Raw genomic sequence first — 25,281 nt, 5'->3', positions numbered from 1 at the left:
CATAAAATTCACTCCCAGTTTGTAAGCCCAAGGCCAATAACATGCAAACCAGGTTTCTGGAGACACACTAGACAGAGTGGTCTCAGGGAAATGATGACACTCAAGTCTAGGGTAATAACCTGTTTCCTCACTCTCCCCTGGACCTTGGATTCCCAGTTCAGCAAGGCTAAAGCCGACCCCCAAACAAAAGAACTCATCCCCTTCCATAATATGCCTGCGGGCAGAAGGCAACTCAAATGGCAGGTAGTCTTTGGAATTCGTGTGGTCCTACATCAGCTTCTGACCAAGGTCAATGCCTCCACGAGAAGTGGCCTTGGCTGCATGGGCTGCCCTGAAAAGTGTGGGTAAGCAGGCTGTCTCCCTGCTCTCTGTGTTCATTGCCCCAGCTCGATGGAACCCATGGCCTTACGAAAGTGCAGGCCCTGCAGTTGGTGGGCTGCCCAAAGCTAAAGCATAGATTTCAAATCCAGGTCTGCCTTGTATTTCTAGGGTCAGTTTCAGAGAGGTAGTTTGGAAGTGGTTTTGAAAAGAATCACCAACGAGGAGGTGATTGGGAGCCCTTTGCTGTACCCACTCAAAGCTTGGGGTTCTCGCCTCCCTCCTCCCTCCTTTCATCCTTCCAGGTGTCTCACCCCCTGGGTGAACGTCGGTTACTTCTTCCTCTGTCCGTGTGCCAGCTGAGTTCTCCAGGAAGCGAGCACCGAGATGTACTTGGGAATGCGAAAGATGTATTGGAGAGAAACGCCTGAGAGGAGAAAAGGGAGGAAGAGGAATCGGGGCAGAAGAAGATGCCAGACTATGACGCTGACCCGACAATTTCTCCATCATCACAACTGGCAGGCCCAGAGCAAAAGCCACCCTTAGAGGAGTCTCTGCACTGGGAAGAAGTGGCTAGGCACTTCGTAGCCTTGCCTTGTTCAGGCCCCAGCCAGGGACTGCCCTTGGCAAGAGCGTGACCCTGGCTCCAAAACGAAGGCAGTTGGCCAAACACATACTCAGCGGCCAGCTTTTTCTTGAAGCTGGAAGAAAGACCCGGACAGCACATCTCTGCATGTGCCAGAGCCAACCACCTCTCCACTGGGAAAGAGCCCCACGCCAGCACCACGCAACTCTAGCAGGGCAAGGAGTTGAGACCCTTTGCTTTCTTGGTCACGGGGATGAGCACACGCCCCACGGAGGGATGATCAGAATCAGTTTCTGGACACCAGGCAGAAGGCGGCGAGGGCCTCTCTCTTTCTCTGCAGTGATGAACTCTAAGGACCATGACAGCTTGTCGCTTCCGGTGGGGGGGGGCATCTTATTACCATGTGGATAAGCCTGTCTGAGAATCAGGTAGATGCACACAGTCAAGAGATGGAACAAGAGACAGGGAGATGGAGACACACTGATGGTGAGGGAGACTCCTGTCTGAGCCACTCCCAATCCTCTTGGCCTCTGCCCTTACCCCACTGCTGCCGAGATCAGTTTCGCACAGGCTTTGACCAGGCTCGTGCATACACGACCTGACACTATGTGCCACCCTGTGACTTCCCTGTGGCCGCAGCGAGTTCACTTTCTCCCCGGAGGCTTCTCTCCGGTGGGACACCTGTGGAAGCTGTCAGTGCTCGCACGTGCCAGCCATCAATGTGGGAGGAGTCCACACCCATGGGCCACGCTTGATGCCTGCAGGACAGAGCCGATGAATCCATGCTTCCCCCTTCTGTCTCCGGGAAGGACAGTCCTGAGATGCCCTGGAAGGACCTCCCGAAGATCCCACAGCTTGAGCTCCAGTTTCCCATAATGCCAGGCAACTTGTTCAGGCATCTTTTGCTTAGGTCTCCCACCTTCCCTTTCCAATGCTGCTCCCAAATAGACTACCAGGACACAAGCCTTTGTCTTAGGTTCTTTTGTGGAGGAACCCAGCCTATGACAGATAACACTATTTGAGCACCTGGATCCAGCTGTTCCTGAAACCACTCCCTTGGCCTTCTCAATTCCTTGAGTCAATAAAATTATCGAGTTTCTTTTTTTTTTTCTTTCTTTGTTGTATGTGTGCATGTGTTTAAGCTACTTTGAGTCTTTGTAATTTGCAACTGAAAAACAACTCACCCACCACAACCTTATTCTCCTCTTCTAAGTGGTTCATCATCCCCATTAATCACCACCATGCCCACCTTCCCAATACCTCTCCACGCTCCCAGTCAGCTCCAGGAAGACAAAGTGTCACCACTGACTCCTTCTCATCTGTCTCCTCCCACATACGAGCAGATGACAAACCTTGCAAGCTTTCGGTGTTCTGCATCTAAAGCGTGTCTCTTATAGAAAGCACGTTGAGATTGAAGTGCCTGGGGGACCTCCAGGTGCACCCGATCAGGAAGGTACAGAAGCCAATCTGGAGTCCCTGGAGATAGGGCAAGGCCAGATGTTGGGGAGAGATGGTCAAAACCAAGAGCCTGCATGAGGTCGCTGAAACAGCTTGACAGACGGGAAGGTCAAGGCCGGAGCCCGCAAGCCCATATTTAGGGGCTGGAGAAGGCCAGTGCTGTTAGTCTCCCCGACATTACAGGCGTGTTACATGGGCCCAGAGGAAACCTCAACAACAAAATTTCAGGTGCTCCAAAAGATAAAGAAAGACCCAGGCCGCGCCTCTAAGTGTCGAGCCCCTGCTCCAAGACAGCTCCCCGTCAGCACCGATCAGGTCACTAACGACGACTGACTGGGGCACGAGTGCGGTTCGGAGGGCTCAAAACCAATTGCTACCCTTTTCTAGGCTCAGATCTCTCATTTTTTATCTTTGATTTCTCGTTTTTCCATTAAAAACCTCTCCGTTTCTGGTGGCCGCTGATCACTTCCGTGGTCGAGGGGCAGGCCTGAAATTTACTTAGCTCTGAATTTGTGCACAGTTAAGGACTCGGGAAATGTCCCCGGGCTTTGCAGTCATGCTCGAACGGCATCAAAGAGGAATTTAAGAGGGGACGGGGAAAGAGCTGACATTCCACAAACCTGGCTGAACTTGGCTTAGAGAGGCTTGGGAAGTGCGCACCGGAAGGACGATACAGTGTGAGGTTAGCTGAATAAAATGGGAGGTGACAGCTGATCGTTGAGAAGGCATCGTGATGAAGTTTCTAAGCGAGGAAAGAACACTTGCTGACACCGGTCGCTACTATGAGAGCAGACAATTTTCTGGGGCTTTGACTGGGAAGGCGTCCATACTGCAAATGCCAGACGGCTGGTGTGCACAGCACGCACTTCATAATGACATCTGCAACTTCGGGTGACGGAATTCTCCGCTCTTTTATTCTTTCCAAATATATTGCTTCTAATGTTTGCCTTTGACGACTGTCCAGCGAAAGACAAGAGATGAAATAGAATCTGACCCCTAGCGCCTGGACTTTTCCAGGAATATTTGCTCCAATAAGATGGCTGAGGGTTTAGAAGGAGAAGAGAAGCTAAACTTCAAAAGGCAAAAACATTCTGTTCACCACCCTGACCTTGGGGGTCTCCCGGGTCGCACACTCATTTGCTAAGGGAAGCTGTGCATCTCCCATTTTCCCGAGCCTCCGTGTGTTACCTACAAAAACCCCGAGGACTGGCTTAGCTCAGGGCTGTCAGATGGTCCTCGCTGCTTTCAACACCATGATTTTGCAAATGAGGTACGCGGTCGGTCAAGCCAAAAAAGGACTGAGTATCTGCCAGAAGGTCAAAGCAGGGTCTGGCAAAGTGTGGTCCGCGGGCCAAATCCAGCCCCCTGTCCTCACGCCCCTCCCACCCGACTGTGCTGTGTGGCCTGCAGATGTGGCTGGAGCAGGCCGGCACCTGAGAACCCGGGGAGCAGCCAGGACGTCACCCTCCACCCCTACGCCCCGCTCTGCACCCAGAATCTGCACCCGGGCCCAGTGGCCGCGGCTCAGGACGCGCGCTGGTCTCCAGCTCTACACCGGGGCCTCTGCTGTGGGCACGTGCTGGGCGTTGAGCATCCCGGGCCCTGCAGCCAGGCGCCCAGGTTCAGATGACTTGGCGCTTCAGGAGGAGAGACGAGTGTGCTGGCACCTGGCGTCCCTGAGGCACAGAGGGAAACTGGGCAGGGCGGTGTGGGCCCCTCCTCGCAGCCCCCCGCTGCTTCAGCCAGCGCCAGGCCCCAGCCCAAGGGTGGACCACCGGGCCTCTGGAAGGCTCCAGCGGCCGGCAACTCACACCGACTTGCCCACCAGCCAAGACCAGCCACGTGGTCAAATGGGGCAGCGCGTGGCAGCACTCTCTCTCTCGTTCCATCAGAACCTGCAGACGAGGCTCCGCTTTGCCTCTTGACCTGCAAAATCAGGAATACTTACTATCGCTCTACAGAGAAAGCCTGAGACCACTGGTACAAATTTCCATAACACGTATTCCCCAAGAGATTAATCATGACGGCGAGGAGGGGGCTGGAGAAGGGGATAGCCTTGGGCGTCTACGCCGTTAAATCAGAGGTTCTTAATGCGCATTGACAAGACAGGTGCAAACCTGATTACGTATACACCGGAGTACACACGCTTCTGAACATTGCATTCACTTTTCCTGTCATTGGCACACCAGCCTTGGTTACAGTGGGTATTTGAAGGCCACCTGCTGGGCGCTAATGGCCTCCACTCATTGGAAATGAACTGGGCGGTGACAGCTGGCATCTGACCGCATTGCCTGGCTGGGCCACACCGCACGTGACAGCTGGCGAAGGACACGGAGCGTGCTGAAAGGTATTCTCTGCCACAATCAAACTTCTCACTCACGGCGGAGCGGGATTTCTCAGCCTCTTTGTGGTGGAGGCCGTCCTGCGCATTGTAGCGTGGTTCTCAGCTTTCCCAGCCTCTACTCATGTAGTGGGTTGAACTGTGTCCCCCCTCAAAATATATGTCCAAGTCCTAACCCCCAGGACTTGTAACTGGGACCTTATTTGGAAATAGTGCCTTTGCAGATGTAATTAAGTTAAGGGTCTGGAGATGAGATCATCCTGGCTTTAGGGTGGGCCTTAAATCCAGTAACGGGTGTCCTTACAAGAGAAAGGAAAGGGAGATTTGAGGCACGGGAGAAGAGGGGAAGGCCCCGTGAAGCTGGACGCAGAGATTGGAGTGATACGGCCGCAAGGATTGCCGGCAGCCCCCGGAAGCGAGGACAGAGGCCTGAATTGAATTCTCCCTCAGAGTCTCCAGAAGGGACCAACTCTGCAGACACCTTTTGGACTCCTGGCCTCCAGAAATGCGAGAGAAAGAAATTTCCCTTATTTTAAGCCCCCTGGCTTGTGGGAGTTTGATACAGCAGCACCAGGAACCTAATACACCCCATCAGACGCCAGTAGCACCATCCTCCAGTTGTGACAATCAAAAACACCTCCCAAAAGCAGCCACATAGCACAGGGAGATCAGCTCGGTGCTCTGTGACCACCTAGAGGGGTGGGATAGGGAGGGTGGGAGGGAGACGCAAGAGGGAGTGGATATGGGGATATACGTATATGTATACCGGATTCACTTTGTTATACAGCAGAAACTAACACACCATTGTAAAGCAATTATACTCCAATAAAGATCTATTTAAAAAAATACCTCAGATGTCCCATGAGGAGCAAAAGTGCCCCGGTCGAGACCCACTGTGTTAGCATTACAGTTTCTAAAATCGAAAGGGAAGGAATCTTCCCGTCTAAAAGGAAGGAATTCCTGAGTCCGTAAATGCTGCCCAGCCATCATACAAACTGAACCCAGGTTGAGACCACTGACATGCCTGGCAAACGCGGACGGCAACTGGATCAAGGGAGCGGTAGTGCAGAATAAGCAGCACCTTGCTTTTCTGTTGCTTAGACATTCTCTCTGAACCACCACTGGACACGAGCAGGAACACTTCTTAACCCATTTTGATCACGAAACATTGAGACCTTGCAACGTCGGTGGTGAAGTCCAGCATCCATCACACCCAGGGAGGCCCTCCCCTCACAAAAACGTGTCTCCAGGAGAACAGGCGACAGTTCCCAGAGGGCTGCTTTGCCTCCTGACTCGTTCGTGGCCTCTTCCACTACCGGCTAAAGAGAGATGCCAACTTCAGGTCTATTTCCGAGAACAAACTCGAGCCATTTCCAAAAAGAGGGTGACAGTATCAGTGCTGGTTAGAAGCGTGGGCTCGGGAATCTGGCCGCCTGGTGTTGGGGGAGGGCTCTGCCGTGCGCTAGTTAAGTGAGCTGCCCAGAGCCCCCAATCCTCGTCTGTACAGTGAGGGCGGCCCTGGGGGACTCAGCTCTGAGCAAAGTCTTCAAAAACGTAATGATCTTAAGAAGTGCTCAGCTGGGAGATTGACTGGTCAAGTGTTCAGGAAATATTTTTTATTATTACCTAGAAATAAGCACATTCCTGAATTAGCCAACCAGTTTCGGGAGAAGATAAAAGTTATTGGTGCTTGGAAGGTCCTACCAGAGACTTAGAGCTGCAAAGCCTTAGGATTCCAAGCGGCCAAAAAGAGAGTGTGCTCAGGCAGAGAATTTTCAATTATCTGGATGAGGGATTATCCACAAATAGTTTGGGTAATCAAAAGCAGCAGTTAATCCAGAAATACCTGGACCGCAATCAGCGGCCCCCATCACCAGCAGATTTCCCTCCCGGCAACGGCTAACCTACCTGCGTGCAAGGTCAGGGGCTCTGCGCTGAGAAGCCCCAGACAATAAGTGATAGACCTCAGAGACACACCAACCCCGACCTTGATTTGATCACAGTTAACCCACTGAGCTGATTCCCAAAACTAACTGAAAATAGACTCCCAAACATCACAATTACGTTGGACCCCCCAAAGGCAATTTAAAAATACATAATTTGGGGGGATTTCCCTGGTGGTCCAGTAGTTAAGACTCTGCACTCCCAAAGCAGGGAGCCCGGGTTCGATCCCTGCTCGGCGAACTAGATCCCGCAGGCATGCCGCAACTAAAAAAAAAAAAAAAAAAAGATCCCGCATGCCACAACTGAAGATCCCGCATGTCGCAACAAAAGATCCCATGTGCCACAGCTAAGACCCAGCGCGGCCAAATAAATACATAATTTTTACAAAATACATAATTTTTAAAACTTGACTGTGTGGGTATATTAGTTTCCTCTTGCTGTTGTAACAAATTCCTACAAACTTATAGCAACACAAATGTATTATAGTTCTAGAGGGCAGAATCCACATGGGTCTCATAGGCATTCCTTGTCTTTTCCAGCCTCTAAGGGCTGCCCACATTCCTTGACTCCTGGCCCTGCATAACTCCACGCTGTTTCCATCATCCCATCACCCTCTCTGACTTTGACATTCCCGCCTCCCTCTCATATGAACCTTTACGAGCCCACTCAGACAATCCAGGATCATCTCTGCATCTCAGGATCCTTAACTGAATCATACCTGCAAAGTCCCTTTTGCCAAATAGGGTAAAATATTCATCAGTCCTAGGGATTAGGATGTGGTATCTAGCACAAGGCAGAAATTCTGATGAAATATACATCTAATCCAAGATGACTATAATCATGCGAGATTGTAAGAGAACTCTCCAGTTCTGTCATTTCTAAGAGTGTGATTCAAATCATTCTTCTTATACGGGACGGCACTGAAGGGATTGAATGCAACAGAGGTCAGGGTGCATACGTTATATCAAAGTCAGGGTCAAGGGCCGCCAGGACAATACACGTGAAGTCCACACGGAGAGCTCAGAATAGGGGAGTCAGCTCACCTCTCACAAAGCAAAGAGTAAAGAGATTCTCAGGGGCCAGTTAGGGAAAGAACAGACACAAGCTGGCAGTCTGGACAGGCTATGGGCATCCTAGACATGCCACTGACCGAAGAGAGCTGACAGATAAGATACCGCAGCCACTGTCCCCTTGGGGTGAGAGCTCTGAGATGCGTGTTGCACACTGTCTCCCATGTCTCCAGTCACCTGCAGAGGCGACTTGCTGGATAACACACCTTTTGTCGGCCGCCTCTCCCCCCTGCCTCACTGCTTCCTGCCCCCGTGTGCTGTTTCCCGGCATCGCCTTCCAAATAAATGACTTGCCCTTGAATCCTCATCTCGGGGTCTGCTGTTAGGAGAATCCAGACTGAGCCCCCTCTGCCCTGGCGTCAGCCTCCCTCACAGGAGTGCAGAGACAATAAGACACTTTCCCTGGTGCCTGTCATTACCAAGTGCTTGGGAGTGAGGGCATACTAGGCTGGTCCACCTGGCCGGTGGGTGTCTTCTGCACCAGGCTGCAGAGGACACCCACCGGCCAGGTGGACCAGTGACAACCAGATAAAGCAGGGGGGCAAAAGAAGACCTGAAATTTCTCAAGAGACCCAACACATAAAAATGTAGCCCTCGTCTCAAATATCCCTTTTTTTAAAAAAATTAATTTATTTTCTTTGTTTTTTTTGCTTGTTTTTTGGCTGTGTTGGGTCTTCGTTGCTGTGCGTGAGCCTTCCCTAGTTGCGGCGAGAGGGGGCTCCTCTTCGTGGTGGTGCGCGGGCTTCTCATTGTTGTGGCTTCTCCTGTTGCAGAGCAAGGGCTCTAGGCACACGGAATCCAGTGGCACATGGGCTCAGCAGTTGTGACCCACGGGCTTAGCTGCTCCGCAGCACGTGGGATCTTCCAGGGCCAGGGATCGAACCCGGGTCCCCTGCATTGCAGGCAGATTCTTAACCACTGTGCCACCAGGGAAGCCCCACAAATATCCCTACTTTCAAAGGGCAAAGATTAGACTGTTCTCCCCCTTCACCATATGCTCCACCTAACCTCGGGTGTCAGCTTCCATCCTTTCAGAATGTCTCCTCTGTTGAAGTTACTCAAACCTGATCTTCATTCACAGACACACACACTTTCTGAGTTATACACATACACAGTGGGTTATGAGGCTCTGGGATGAGAGAAAGGGGAAATAGATATATTCCCAGTCAGTCGTGTTCTGGTAAATGTTCTCCAAAGGAGCAAAAAAAAAAAAAAAAAAAGCTGGCTGTAGCACCTGCTGATATCCATGGTGTAACAATCCCACCATGGCTGATTTCAAGCTAGGAATGTGACATCAACCTCCTGGCAGAACTCCTACAAATTTAAGCATCGGTCTTGTGAGCTATACAAGCTGGCTCACACCCCACTGGCTAGAACTAGTACATGGCCACACCTAACTACAAAGGATGCTGGGAAATGTAGTCTAGCTGTGTGCGCAGGAAGAAGAGAGAACACGGGTTTGGTGAGCATCAGCTGTCTCTACCACAGTCACATTTTTGAGCTTTCATGTGTCAGGTACTGTCCTCAACCAGTTTATATGGACAGATGAATTAACATCTTTTACAGATGAGAACTGAAACTTTCAGACACTGACTTTTGTCTTACTGGTGAGCCTTAAGTAGGAATGGACTCTTCCAGATACAGGAAGGAAAAGCAGACATCCACCAACACAGCTCTGCATCAGCGGCTGTGAAGTAGGGTACGAGCAGTTTGTTAATAATATGACGTACTCACGTATGCACAGTATCTCTTCTTCTTAAAAAATATAAATTAGTATACTTATTCCTCCAATATCATTCCCCAACATTTTGCCTCAGCCTCTCTGAATCCCCAAGAAAAGAGTCAGGGTGCAAACACTGTCCTCGGGTTTGCCCACAAACTCAGAGTCTCCCTGTGGGAGCATCTGTGCTGGTGAATTTCAGCCATGTGGAATGTCAAGGCTGAAAACCACTTTTGGAATCACTTTGCTGAAGATTACAATGCTCCTTCTATCTACAGCTATATTTTTATTCCCCTTCAGACATGGCTATGAGATGCGCCTTTTGGAGACTTTTTCTACAAAATCACTTCAAGTTCTTACATTTAAAAGAGAGAGAATCTATTAACCAAATCCAGAAATACTGAAATTTAATCTCATTTCTATTCTCTCTCAACACTGAACACCAAAAGAACTTTCCAGTCAGTAGGGCATTTTTCCCTTTGATGTGACATGTTCAGTAAAGCCATGGGCATGGATTTCCTGAGCCGTTGGTCTCTGCAGCATTTAGAACTTGTCACGCTTCTTTGTAGGTTCAGCTGGATCAAAGATACACCAGGGCACAGAATCTTCAGACTCCACTTTCAGATTCATTCTTTGCAAGCTCAGGATCTCTCAACCCAGCAGCCCTTCTCAGGCCGTGAAACACCAAGCCAATTACCATTTTCTTTTGACACGGAGTGTTTTTTGTGACACTTTACACAATGACAGATGGGTCTCTTCTGAGGAGACGCTCTGTGTCTTCAGAAAACTCTGCCAGGATTATTTTCTTGATTTATTCTAAAAGGTCACAACTAAAAAATGGGTTTTCAGCACTTATCTATTCTTCAAAAATATGTAATGGTTATCATCTATATACAAGAACTAGAACTGACACTGAAGAAAGATCTTGCAGACATCACTCCTTAACCTTGAGAAACTCACAGATTTGACCAAGAAGGCCAATCTCAATTTTTCACCTTCAGAATTCCCACCTTCAGAATCAATACTCTATGTATCTTAGTTCTGGGCTGAAAAATCAAACAAAACCGCAAGTGATCACATCTGCTTCTAGAGACTGTGCTTTGGAACTTAAAATTAAGCTACTACAGAAAGCGTGGCCCTCTCTTGTTAACTCTTAAGAGTCCAACTTGAATGTCAAAGTCATGAGCTCACATGGCCCCACCCATCTTGGAAACAGCATGTGCTTTGCAGCTCCACTCTCTAGGTCCAGTAATTGCAGAAACAAAACCCAAATCAGATGATGTGATTTCACCCAACAACAGCCCTTTCTCGGAGTCTGTAATCACTGTTTATACTTTCCCATGTCAGTCTGTGCGAGTCCCCCTCTCTGCTTTTCTTCTCCCGTTGGCAGCTGGTGCTGTGAACGTTCGGTTGAAACAAACATTCTTTGCCGGGGCATGAATGTCTGTCCCCTCGCTCTGGGCGACCAGTACACAGCCCCGAATTATGTATGTCTTGGTGCAATTTTCAGATTGGGAAGGCGATGCTTTGGAGGGGGAAGCTCTGAAAGGGACTGAGGGTGAGGCTGGATTCTTCCACCCCTCTGTGCCACACTGAGGTGTCCCTTCCCCTGGACAAGCCTCGACTAACGATGCCTATTGTTGAGCTCGCGTTACAATATGACTTCTGGGGCCTTTGAAGTCCCAGCTGCAGGAGCAAAAGCACTGTAGTGATTAGGGGGCCGCCCTCTCTGGGAAGGAGATGGCTGCACAGCTGAATACGAAATGCAATTAAAAAGGAGAACCTGGGCTGAAATCGAAGCAAAGAATGTGACTCCGGCTCCAAGTAGAAGGGGGCTCGTGTAATCACGCAACAATGTTCATCTCTACCAAGTGCTTGATTCAGAAGACCCCCAAAACTTTAAAAAACAAAGAGGAAACAAAACAAAAGACTTGCCGGCACAACAAAGGAATGCAGGAATTCTTGCTAAGACCTTCAGGGCCGCCCACGTAACATTAAGTTAGCAGAGGCTCATCCCGGGACAATAAGATCTTTTTTTCTTTTCACTGCCCTGGTATTTTCATACTTCCCCAAACGCCCATGGATTCTTACTTTTTCCATCCCTTCTCACGCTCATTCTGCCCCACTACACCCAGGCTAATTTCCCAGAGGCAGTGCCTGTTCCAGGTGTGTGTGTGTGTATATGTCTGTGTGTACGTGTGTGTTCTGGTTTTAGCATCTTACCTCCATCACTAGTCTCCCATCACTTTAGACCTGTGGTTCTCAAACCTGACCTGCATCTGAATCAGCTATTAAAACTCAGATGGCTGGGCTCTGTCCCCGGACTTTCCAATTCTCTAGGTCCAGCCTCGGGCAGAAAATTTGCATTTCTAACAAACTGCTGGAGGATCTTGATGCTGCTGGGTCCAGGGACCACACTTTGAGGACAACTGCATTAGAACAACCAGTTCAACTCAGAGACTAATATAAGCGATGGTGAGTTGTCACGCTGAAGAAAAAGTTCCTGGACTTCAAGTCACCAAGAAGAGCCAAGTTTGAGCTCTGGTCAGACCACCAATGAGCTGTGCCAACTTGGGTAGGGCTTTTCAATCTCAACCACACTCCAGAATCCCCCAGCAGCCTTTTACCAAGTTAATGCCAAGCCCCACCCAAGATGGACTGAATCAGAATCTTGGGGTAATTCCCCTGTGTTTTCACCACTCTGAGCCTCAGCTTTGTCTTCTAAACTATGGGTATAATAATTTTTACCCCACAGGACCACTAAGGGGAATAAACACAAATATTAAAACCCCTTCATAGACACACAGATGGCCAATAGGCACATGAAAGATGCTCAACACCGCCAATTATTAGAAAAATGCAAATCAAAACTACAATGAGGTGGGACTTCCCTGGCAGTCCAGCGGTTAAGACTTCGCCTTCCAGTGCAGGGGGTTTGATCCTTGGTTGGGGAACTAAGATCTCACGTGCCTCGGGGCCAAAAAACCAAAAACATTAAAAAAAAAAAGCATAAAACAGAAGCAATATTCTAACAAATTCAATAAAGACTTTAAAAAATGGTCCACATCAAAAAAAAATCTTTGAAAAAAACCAGGAACATTTATCTTTAAAAAAAAAACAAACAAAAACTACAAGGAGGTACCACCTCACACAGGTCAGAATGGCCATATCATCAAAAAGTCTACAAACAGGGATTTCCCTAGTGGCACAGTGGTTAAGAATCCACCTGCCAATGCAGGGGACACGGGTTCGAGCCCTGGTCCGGGAAGATCCCACATGCCGCGGAGCAACTAAGCCCGTGTGCCACAACTACTGAGCCTGCGCTCTAGAGCCCGCGAGCCACAACTACTGAAGCCCGTGCACCTAGAGCCCGTGCTCCACAACAAGAGAAGCCACCACAATGAGAATCCAACGCACCGCAACTAGAGAAAGCCCACGCACAGCAATGAAGACCCAACGCAGCCAAAAAAAAAAAAAAAAAAAAGTCTACAAACAGTAAATGCTGGAGAGGGTGCAGAGAAAAGGGAACCCTCCTACACTGTTGGTGGGAATGTAAATTGGTGCAGCCACTATGGAGGTTCCTAAAAATATTAAAAATAGAGTTGCCATATGATCCAGCAATGCCACTCCTGGGTATATATCCAGACAAAACTCTAATTTGAAAGGATACATGCACTCCTATGTTAATAGCAGCACTATTTACAATAGCCAGGACATGGAAACAACCTAAATGTCAATCGACAGATGAATGGATAAGGAAGATGTGGGGCATATATACAATGGAATACTATCCAGCCATAAAAACGAATGAAATAATGTCATTTGCCGCAACATGGATGGACCTAGAGATTATCATACTAAGGGAAGCAAGGCAGAAGGAGAAAGATAAATACCTATGATATCACTTATATGTGGAATCTAAAATAAAAAACACAGAAACGTACCCCCAAAAAACCCCAAAAACCATACAAATGAACTTACCTATGAAACAGAAACAGACTCACAGACATAGAGAACAGACTTGGGGTTGCCAAGGGCGGGGGGGTCGCGGAGGGATGGATTGGGAGCTCGGGGTTAGCAGATGTAAGCTATTATATAGAGCATGGATCAACAACAAGGTCCTACTGTAGAGCACGGGGAACCACATTCAATATCCTGTGATAAACCATAATGGAAAAGAATATGAACAAGAATGTGTATATATGCATAACTGAGTCACTGTGCTATAGAGCAGAAATTAACGCAACATTGTAAATCAACTCTGCTTCAATAAAATGAAATTAAAAAAATTAAAAAACAATGTTTTCAACCTTCATAAATGACAAAGCGCCAGTCAAATCTTAGTTTCCCTGGCAGAAAACATTTAACTTTTACCTGAGGTCACCAATATATCTGCTAATATCTAAGTCAGGACAGATATCTCTGGCACAAGTTAAACTCTTGGAGAAACTTGGAGGAGAGAAAAGCATTTTAACACATTCATCTTACTCCACCAATACACAAGCCTCTCCTTGCTTCTGTTTTGAAAGCATCTCTTCATGCTTTCCACCCAGTGCAAGAAAGAAAGTTAAATTACTCTTGGTGGCTCTCCAGAGGTTCGGTGACCCTAATTAACCCTAAGCCAGGAGTCGGCCAACTTTTTCTGTAACAGGCCAAAGAGTAAATCTTTGAAGCTTTTCAGGCTATGCAGTCTCTGCTGCGACCACTGAACTCTGCCTTTGTGGCTCGAAAGCAGCCACATACAATGCGGAAATGAACAGGCATGGCTGCGGGCCAATAAAACTTTATTTACAGAGACAGGTGGCAGGCTGGATCTGGCCCGTGGGCTGTAGTTTGCCGACCACTGCTCTAAACTTGCAATCAAGACGCAAAAATGTTCAAAGTCGACTCAAGAAAGCAGCCGGCATCTCTGTAATGAAATGTCAGAAGCTAAGAGCCATTTTCTACCCATGGTCGCATGTGTGGACCAGAAGTGGGAGACATCTGGGGAAGGAGGACAGGGCAGATGACACAGCCGGCTGAACATCAAGTCACCTGCTTCAAAATCGCCACTTGGTGTGAGCTGTGTGCCACGGTAAGGTGACTACAGCCTTGCCTGGTGGACCACATTAGGTTCTCAGGAACCAACAAGGACCTACTGTGTAGCACAGGGAACTCAATATTCTGCGATAACCTGTAGAGGAAAGAATCTGAAAAAGAATGAAGATATGCATATATATGACCGAATCACTTTGCTGTACTGAAACTAACCCAACCTTGTAAATCAACTATACTTCAATGAAATTTTTAAAAAGGCAAATGTCCCCCCTCCCCTTAAACTGGTGCTTTCTGCTTAAAGGTGGGGGGGACACTCTTCCCCAGCCACCCAACACACCAATGCCTGTCCCCAGGCCTTGGATTCCCCACCCTGTCCTTGCCTAACACGAAGCACTCCCCCCACCACCTCAATGAAAAACTCACCAAAAAAGTATGGTCCCTTTGTCCACGCTTCGTAAATCTCAGTGCTCGCTGATGTACAATTCGAGCGCAGGAAAGGAGGGATTTGCCCCTCACACATACACAACCTGGCAATATCCGGAGACATCTGGGGTTGTCACAACCAGCGGGATGGCTGCCACTGACATCTAGTGGGTAGAGGCCAGGGATGCAGCCAAGCATCCTCCCGTGCACGGGCCAGCCCCACACAAAGAAGGACGGAGCCCCCAACGCCACTAGCGCTGATGCTGAGAAACCCTCAGTGCGGTGGTGACTGGGGAAGTCTGGGGGCTGGAAAATGGGATTGAGAGACCTCATGGCAAGTTTCTCTCCACCCTGTTTCTCTGGACAGGCTCCTTCAGTGACTCAATCACTGCAGCCACCACTGTCTCTTTCTCTGGAAGTGAGAGAATCTTGGAGAACTCTGGATCTTAGAGCTGGAAGTAAACTCAGGAGATCCCCTGGCTCAGACCCGTCACCTAGGGTAGGTGCTTCTCAAACTTGACTCTGCACACAAGTCCCCAGGGATCTTGTTCAAATGCAGATTCTGAGTCAGCAGACCTGGGCGGGGCTTGGAACTCATTTCTAACCAGCTCTGGGGATGCAGGCATGGCTAATCCCTAGACATCATCCTGGTTATATCAAGCATAAGGAAAGGTCACTGCCTCACAGATGATGAGCTTGAAGTTCATTAACGGTGCCTCACTTCTTCCAGGTCGCTCAGATAGAAATTCTGAAAAGAAACTAAAAAAGAGACACTCCTGACGCCATAGCAGTGCCTCCCCAAGACTGGTCTTTGGAACCCCAGTCCCATGAGATGGAACTTTGCAATTTAGGGAAGCTCAGAATCCACTCTTTTCCTCGGGCACCTAGCAGCATCCTGCAGAAACACTGTACCTTGGAAACATTTTGGGAAGCGCATCCCCACTGCATGCAGACCTGCTCTTTGAGACTCCGACCCCATGGAGAAAAAACTCGATGCTGGGCAACTCCCTGGAGAGAGTTCCTCAGTGACCAGGTCAACCACCCACAGCCAGTCCTGGAAACGCTCTGGTCTTTCTGGGGAGCGACTGAAGTTCGAGAAATGTCAGAAAAGGAAAAGTGTTCATCACAAGGGAGCTAGCTCCAATTTCCGCTTGGGTCAGCATCCTCAGCGGGAGACAGGTGGGAGCCCCGAGAGCAAACGTGAGGGCGTGAAATGAGCACGGAGCCTCGCGGGAGGAAGGAAGGGATGTCCTTCTTGTAGCAGCATCCTCGGGCCTCAACCTGTCAGGCAGCCTGCGGAATGAGAATTTACGCGTTTTCAATTTCTCTCACAGAATCTGTCTGGATTGAGGACGGCTGCTTAATCTTTGAAATATGTGTTTCATCATAAATGCTGGAATCACATAGAAATTGCTCCCTTCGTTCTGGGAGCCAAACCCTGACCAAAGGTGTTCGGAAATCCCGGCAAGGTGCTCTATGGTTATTGCTCATTCGGAAAGAAAAAGCCATTTCTCTAATGAAATGCAGTGTTGAGGAACTGCCAGAAATAGATGCTCCCTATCTGCCTTCCCATATGGTAGCTTCTTTCTAGCCAATTAACTACCAACAAACTGGGGAAGCGCTGTAACAACAGGCACACCGGGCTCCGCCAGACAGCGTACTCCTGGGGGGAGGACGTGGAAGTTTCTGGTCCTGTCTCAACTCATGAAAGCCCAGGAAGAAGCCTGCCTAACCCGGACATTTATTTGCAAGGCCCTTCTGGTTAGCTCTAGCTAAGCCCCCAGAGTTAAAACATGATGCGTTTTCGCCTTTCGGACAAATCCTGTCAGTTCATTCTCCCCCTCTGTCTTTTAACTATCGTACATCATGTTGAAGGGAAACATCCAAGGCCTATGAAAGGCTGGTCTTCATGAGTTTGACTAATGAGACTTATTTCTACATTAACACCATGCCGGAGAGAGTTTTCTCTGTCTGCAAGTGCAGTGGGTATTGGGTTTTACATTGTCTGAAAACAAGCAAGTTACACACAGTCTTGTTTCAGGAATTCTTGCTCCAAAGATGAAGCTAATCAATAGTTTAGCATCATGTGTATTTATGCTTTTCTGCTCAAAAGTCAATATAAAAAAGAATATCTACGTATACGTGTCTGTGTGTGTGTGTGTGTGTGTGTGTGTGTGTGTGTATATATATATATAAAAAACAATCACTTTGCTGTATGCCTGAAACTATTAAATCAACTATACTACAATTTCTTTTAAAGTCAATATAAAGCCACAGAGAAATGGACTTTCCTACCAAGTGGTTTCTTTCCTAAGAATTTCCCATGAATTTGGAGTCAGTGAGGTTTGTTTGTTTTTTGACATCCCTTAAGAGATCTGAGATTTTGCTTATTTTGTTTGCTTGGTTTCATTTTGTTTTGGGGGGGGGGGAATGACTGCAGGAAGAGTTGGAGAGAAAGGCAACTGGTTAGCTCAACCTCTGTTTACTTTTAGCAGTCTTATAATTAAAGTGTAATATGTCCTTTAACAACACAAAATTAATTAAAGTAACTTCCAGTTAAAGCTACTGGGAGGGCATTATAATGTGAGAAGATGATAATATCTACCATTTGCATGGTCTATTCCATGCCAAGTGCTTTACAGTGAGTAACTCTCATAGCCATGCCTCTGGTCAAGGGCACTGGCATGCTATACAGTAATGGGGAAACCCAGGCTCCGAAAGGTACGATCCTTTGACAATGTCACACAGCCAAGAGGCAATGGAGCTGGAATTCAAGGGCAGTCCTACAGGCATCTAAGTCAGTGTGAATCCCTAGAAACTCAATGTTGAAATTCTGTCAGCATGTTGGTTCTTTTTGCTCCTCGGACACCACTAGGCCACAGAAATTTCCAGGTATGGCTTTAATACCACGGATATGCCTATGGCTTGATCTCCATCGCCAACCCTAACAATTCCCCTGAACTCTGGACTTGAATGTCCAACAGATATCTCCAACGTAGTACTTCCATCTCAGTAAATGGCGACCTAGCTGTACCATTTCATATCCATCCCATGACAAATCTATTGGTTCTGCCTTGGAAATACACCCAGAATTCAAGAACTTCTCTGGGGCGAGCCTCCATCAGAGCTCACCTATTTGCAATAGCCTCCCAGCCAGACTCCTGGTCTTGCTATACAACAGCCAAAATGGTTCGTGTACCATGCAAATCAAATCATGTCCTTCCTATGAATTCTGTATCTGTACCTGGCCCTCCATGACCCGAAGCGCCTCCTTGTGTCTCCCCTTCCCGAACAGGAAAAAGGAAACCAACTTCAAAACCCCCACTCCTTCCCCAGGCACCACACAGCCTGCAGGCACTCACCCCTGGTGGCCCCCAGCTTCACCCCAAGCCTGCTTCCCCACGGGACAGTTGCTCTTGCGGGTCCCGGGGCTGGCTCCCTCCCCTGTCGGAGGGGACTCCCCTCACCGCCTCTTCTAGGTCAAAGATATGTGAGCATTCTTTGTGCTGTTGTTTTTTTTTTTTTTTTCAAATTTTCTGTAAAGTTGACAATTTCAAAATACAAAACTGGTGAGGAAGGACACAATTCAAACCCACCAGGCTAAGAACAAGGGATTTAAAAGCTGAGCCAGGGCTTCCCTGGTGGTTCAGTGGTTAAGAATCCGCCTGCCAATGCAGGGGACACGGGTTCAAGGCCTGGTTCGGGAGGATCCCACATGTCGCGGAGCAACTAAGCCCGTGCCCCACAACTACTGAGCCTGCACTCCAGAGCCCACAAGCCACAACTCCTGAAGCCTGGGCACCTAGAGCCCGTGCTCTGCAACGGGAGAAGCCGCTGCAATGAGAAGCCCGCGCACCGCAATGAAGAGTAGCCCCTGCTCGCCGCAACTAGAGAAAGTCCAACTTCGTTGCGTGCAGCAACGAAGACCCAACGTGGCCAAAAAAATAAATTAATTAAATTAAAAAAAAAAAGGTGAGCCAAATAGAAGCCCCAATCTCACATGACAAGTACCTCCCAGTCACCAGAATCAGGTTTCAGAGGTTCCACGGTGTAGCAACAGGCTGGGAAATCGATCTCTCTTCCAATTTACAACATGCTTCTTGAGGACTCTGTGCTTGTTTCATTTTTAAAAATAGAGTTCTGGGACTTCCCTGGTGGCGCAGTGTTTAAGAATCCACCTGCCAATGCCGGGGACATGGGTTCGAGCCCTGGTCCGGAAAGATCCCACATGCTGCAGAGTGCAGAGCAACTAAGCTCGTGTGCCACAACTACTGAGCCTGTGCTGTAGAGCCCGCGAGCCACAACTACTGAAGCCCACGCACCTAGAGCCTGTGCTCTGCAACAAGAGAAGCCACCGCAACGAGAAGCCCACGCACCGCAACAAAGAGTAGCCCCCGCTCACCGTAACTCGAGAAAAGCCCGCATGCAGCAACGAAGACCCAGTGCAGCCAAAGATAAAAGATAAATAAAATAAATTTATAAAAGAAAAATAGAGTTCAAACCCTCCTACACTGTTAGTGGGAATGTAAATTGGTACAACCACTATGGAGAACAGTATGGAGGTTCCTTAAAAAACGAAAAATAGAGCTACCATATGATCCAGCAATCCCACTCCTGGGCCTATACCCTGAGAACACCATGCTTTGAAAATATACATGCACCCCAATGTTCACTGAAGCACTATTTACAATAGCCAGGGCGTGGAAGCAACCTAAATGTCCATTGACAGAGGAACGGATAAAGAAGATGTGGCAAAAAAAAGAAGATGTGGCACATATATACAATGGAATATTAGCCATAAAAAAGAAGAAAATAATGCCATTTGCAGCAACATGGACAGACCTAGAAACGATCATACTAAGTGAAGTAAGTCAGACAAAGACAAATATATGATATCACGCATAGGTGGAATCTAATTTTAAAAAATGATACAAACGAACATATCTACAAAACAGAAACAGACTCACAGATTTCGAAAACAAACTTACAGTTACCAAAGGGGAAAGGTGGGGGGAGGGATAAATTAGGAGTTTGGGATTAACATACACACACTACTATATATAAAATAGATAACCAACAAGCACCTACTGTATAGCACAGGGAACTCTTCTACTCAGTATTCTGTAATAACCTATATGGGTAAAGAATCTGAAAAAGTGAATATATGTATTACTGAATCACTTTGCTGTACACCTGAAACTAACACATTATAAATCAATTATCCTCCAATAAAATAAATAGTTCCTTTAAAAAAAACAGAGTACAAACATGTAATATTTAGAAAGGTTCCAACGTTTACACAGAGTGTTACAATAAATTAAAAAAAAAACCCGCATTGGGCTTCCCTGGTGGCGCAGTGGTTGAGAGTCCGCCTGCTGATGCGGAGGACACGGGTTCGTGTCCCGGTCCGGGAGGATCCCACATGCCGCGGAGCCGCTGGGCCCGTGAGCCATGGCCGCTGAGCCTGCGCGTCCGGAGCCTGTGCTCCGCAACGTGAGAGGCCACAGAAGTGAGAGGCCCGCGTACCACAAAAAAAACAAAACAAAAACAAACCGCATTGCTATGTCATCATTCCAACACCAAAAGCGAATATATCTTTTTCCCAGCACAACTAGGATAGCAAATAAATAGTTAGGACTGCGCCAGTGAATATGGAGTCTGGTTCATGTTTCCCAACTTAGATAGACAGGCTCCCCGCTCAGGTCAACCATATTTCAAAGGTTAGAAGCTGGGTCTGATAAAACACTGCCCACGTGAAATGAAAATGAAGATATAATATAATTACTTGAAATTCAATAGTTCTCTTCCTTGGGTTTCTCACCTGTTCCAGCTCAGCATCTGAATAATAAATACAATGAATACTGAACAGATTTCGCATGTGTTGATAATTTAAAGGAACCAATTCTCACCTAAGTGAAACAAACTGCTGGAAATTTTTCAGTTTCTGTGACTTATTAGGGCCAAAAAATATGTATTGACATGTCTTCTCCTTTATCAAGTCGTCAGGAAATGTCAAATAGAGAACTTTAGGATTCACTGGTTCTAAGGAACAGCAAACACTGAACACAGATTTGCTTCTAGCACACTTGCTTTTCCGTAAAAGCCACATGCACATCTGCATTCCCAGGGGATGCGCTGAAAAACACAAGAAATCCACATGTCACATTCGGGATGCTTTTTATTTGCCATCTGTCCTTCTATAACACATTCCCTTAGTGATAGAAAAAGAGCAAGAAGTAGGTTGATGTACCTCATTACAGAACTCCTTTTCCATTATGTACTTATATTTATTTACATTAAAGAAACAATTCAGAAAGAATCCAGAAAGTTCTGCGAATGTCTACAGCCTTTGGTTCTGGAAAATGGAACAAAAACAGTATTCTAAGAAATGTTGGTTTCACGTCCACATTCCAGATCTACTTATCTCGTTCAACAGATCACCAGGTAAAGTAGATGAAGTTCTACATTTGAATACAGCCAACACCTTCAGAATCCCCATCCACGTACTTCTATGAGCAAGTGCCACAAAAGGCCCAGCAGTGCGTTCCCCGTGAGTGTGTCTGAGGCCCGGGCCGGTGGCTACAGGTCAGGGCTCCAGCGAAGGCAGGCAATGGGCTCTGGCAGTGGCGCCGCAAGCCCCCGATCCCGGCCTCGACCTGCCTGTCTGATGCTGGCCCTCTGAACCCCACGGACGTCTCCATGCTAAGCAGTGGGGAGAGGACACAAGCCCCATCGGTGACCTCGGCCCAGAGTCAACTCTCCCCTCCCCTTCCCAGGCCTCAGCTGGAGGAGGGGGAATTCTGTGGTTTTACTGACCTTTGGCTGTCTGTTCACTGTTACATGTTCCCTTCTGAAGCTCCTTGTTTCGGCTAACAGGGTGTCCTGGATTATAAAAATCCAGGCTACGACTAAGACTCTTTCGAGAGCCTACATGGGAGTTAAGAAGGGAAGTACATTAAGACATTTTAGGATTGAAAGTCCAGGAGAATCCAGCTTCACTCCGTGGAAACCTCAATAGCAACAAAATGTTAGGATCCGTTACTCAGTACTTAGGTGCTGTGAGTGAGACAACAAATTTCATTCTCTTATAGGACCAAAGATTACATTCTCTAGTATAGACTGACCTTTCCACACCGAAGTGGCTAACTGATATTATTTGGGAGGAGGCCAATTAATTACAGAAACATATTTTCCATAATTTGTCAGCGTGATCTGACTTAAACTCCTTTAAGTTTTCAGTCAGGTTAAACATATCCGTATATTTTCTTGTATCCACTAGAAGTTTCACGGTAGCCCTCTTATAGATAGGTTTTTATCCAGAATGAACATTTTTATTAGGGCTACGAAACGATGGCATCTGACTGGGAGTTCTACGTCAAAGCCAAGAGGAGGGGTGGGGGACTATAAGGTCACAGGAGAGTGTTTGGAGGGGGTCAGTGAGAAAGAGAAGGACAATGACAGGGACACGATGACAGCGTCCAACAGGGCAGACAACATCCCCTCCCAACAGACAACACCCCCCTCCCCTTCCTCACTCAGTCTCATTCAGCGTAATATGCCTACGTAGCTAAATATTTTCCTTCCCAGACTCACACACAACTGGGGGCGCCACGCGACAGAAGTCTAGCCAGTGGAGGAAAGCTGAGCATCTCGGGGAAAGCTCTGCCTTCCCGACACGGACACTGCGCCTTGTCATTTGCCTCTTCCTCTCTCTTTCTGCTTAGAAAGCAGATACCGGACCTGGCGGTTCAGTGAGCATCTTGTGACTACAAGGCAGTGACCCAAAGAAGAAAGGGTAAGGATGGTAGGAAAAAACTACCAAAGACTGTGAGTCGTCGACGATACTACGGAGACAGTCCTGAGTGCCCACCTCCAGGTTTCTTATGCAGCTCTTCATTGCGTGTTCGGTTTTCTATTACTTGCAGCCAAATGCACACCTGACACATCAATATCCAATGATGAGAATGAAAAGGATGAGGATGACTCGGTGAAAAGGGAAGAACAAAGACGAAAGTGAAAGGGCAAGGGGGATCAGTCTTACAGAGATCACCCAGTGGACCTAAGAAACACAACTTCCTTCCCACGGGCAAGACAGAAGTCCTGACTAAAAGAATAAATGTATCATAACGTTCAGTTCAAAGACACCCAGTGCTCAAATTGGCTGTCTGGAATTTTACTCTGTCCTTCTGTGCTTTGATTGCTAATATGAAAGTACATGCTCACACTTTAAAGCTGGATGTTTTGCACTCTACAGAGAAGAGAATGGAACAGATTTAGAATCAATTTAGCATTTCTCTTGCAACCCATTTGGAGGAGTTCCCACAGAGAACTCGTCTGCCTCACCCTCTCGGCAGCCATATTTAATAGGATCTGAGAGGAAAAATAAGTAGTAACACTGGGTAGCCTGTTATGACTCTTGTATATGCTATTTGGAAATTCAGCCACTACAGCAAGCTGGCAGAATATAGGACATGGCCCTTGGAAAGCGCTAGACTGATCAATATTTAAGAATGCCCAGGCAACAGCAACAAATAAATGAAGCAAATGCGATGGGGATGCAAATCAATGATGGGTATGTATACCCTCAAAATAAGCACGAATCCCTTTTCGTGGCAGGAAACAGTGCAGCACTAAATGCTCGACAGTTCATCGCGCAGTCCCAAGACGCTGGTCTTGCATAGAGAAATGATTTCTTCATACTCAACATGGCAGGTGACCCAATGTTGGTTCAGAAAGCAATGGATAAGCAAAATAACAGGCTGAATACAGGAGCCAGCAACGGCTGGTCACGAGTGAACCCACTAGCATACTTGCAGCTTTCACTACGTTCACATTTAATTTTTCTTTTCCAACAAAGTAAGTGCAAATATCTTTAATCTGATTCAGTAACATAACAGCCAAACCTCAGGAACCAATAAATAAGGACACTGACACGCCAATACCCCTTGGCCTTTCAGACTCAAAGCTTCACCAACACCAGCCTTCAACAGGAGGGGCAAATGTTTCTTGACTCAGCAATTGTGTTCCATGTCCTTGTACAAACCATATCATTTACACCCACCCACGTGCTCCCACAGTAGTTACTAAATTCAGAACACAGCTTGAAACTCATAAGGGGTTAAAGCTATAAAATGCCTACTCGCCAATGTATTTTTTCTAAGTTTCATTCTTCTTCCCTTCCTTTTAAACAAAGCTTTTGTTTCTGCTGCCCCCAGTGCATGACCGTTCATTAGGATGACATATCATTTGTTTATTTCTTTTCAAATGACACAGTTGTATTTTTCTCAAAGAAACTGCCATCTTGTTTCTAATTAAACATGATGGATTCAGGGTCCTGGTTTGCCATCTGGGCCATATGCCTCAGAACATCCTTTTTCGTGATGATGCCAAGAAGTCTCCTGGAGAAGAAACAAAATAGAGAAAAGAGGTCAGCCTCGCAATACCGACTCATGCCTGTCCCTAATCCCCAGCGCCCTTTCCACCGAAGCACAAGGAGAGACATTTCCCAGCCTCCCTTGCGGAGGGGTGGGTCTAACTGAGTGAGCTCTGGCCAATGGCGTGTGGGTGGAGGTGAGAGATACCCCTCCCGAGTCTCCTGCACATTTCCTCTCTCCTCATCTGCCAGCCCAAGACAGAGGAGCCAGTGAAGGGCTCTGAGGTCACAGAGGACTGAATCAGGTGTCACCAGATTCAAAGACCTGGGTTCTGGAATGGCTGTGTGGTGCAAAGCCCACACCTGCTGCAACCCACACTGGAGTGATGTGGGAGAAAAATTAACCTTTATTGTGTTCGGCCACTGAGATTGCAGGCTTGTTTATTACAGCAGTAGGCCTATGACGACTAATATGCTCCCCTAAATTCCAAGACTATAATCAATTAAAAAGGGCTTACAAAAGCCATTGTCAAAACGTGACCACACCGCAGAAATTCCAAGCGTGGGGCATTTTAAGCATAAGAAATTTTAAGATAACAATCGGTTCTATTTTAAATCTATCTTACTGGAAGGGTAAAGTTTGACATTCATCTCTGACCATATATGTAAATTACCTGCTCTTCCAAAATTCCATGGCTTTCAACTTACAAAAATGATGCCACTTCTCAGGGACCCTGGTATAGAGACACCTATACTGTATACTGCCCAACTCCATGGAGCACCACTGACAAACTCGACAATGTAAACAGTGCCCCTGGATCATGCCTCACTCTCGATTTTATTAAATACTTAAATAACCACCTGCTGGGGTCAAATCATGGCCCCTGGGGAAAGTGAAAGGTTTGAAAGAAGGGGATATTTGCAAGTTCTTCAGAGAAAAGAAGTTCCATTGCCAAATTAGTTTGCAAAACGCTGCTCACCATGTCTCCATCATCCCCAAGAAGAGGAGAA

The 25,281-nt window shown here is 47.4% G+C and overlaps 1 protein-coding gene across 2 annotated transcripts in view; it reads right to left on the bottom strand.

Moving 5' to 3' along the window:
• Positions 1-23,719: 23,719 nt before the first annotated feature.
• CLCN4 (chloride voltage-gated channel 4) overlaps positions 23,720-25,281 on the bottom strand; it is a 74,306-nt gene continuing 72,744 nt past the window's right edge. Inside the window, exon 12 of one of the 2 annotated variants that reach the window (XM_065901207.1) lies at positions 23,720-24,295. In XM_065901207.1, coding sequence (XP_065757279.1) covers positions 24,205-24,295 — 91 coding nt within the window. In that variant the 3' untranslated portion in view covers positions 23,720-24,204. The remainder of the gene's footprint in view (positions 24,296-25,281) is intronic. The other variant, XM_065901208.1, reaches the window with a different exon arrangement.

Source organism: Phocoena phocoena, chromosome X, assembly GCF_963924675.1.
Source record: "Phocoena phocoena chromosome X, mPhoPho1.1, whole genome shotgun sequence".
Taxonomy (NCBI): domain Eukaryota; kingdom Metazoa; phylum Chordata; class Mammalia; order Artiodactyla; family Phocoenidae; genus Phocoena; species Phocoena phocoena.
This window is presented reverse-complemented; position numbering and strand designations above follow the sequence as displayed.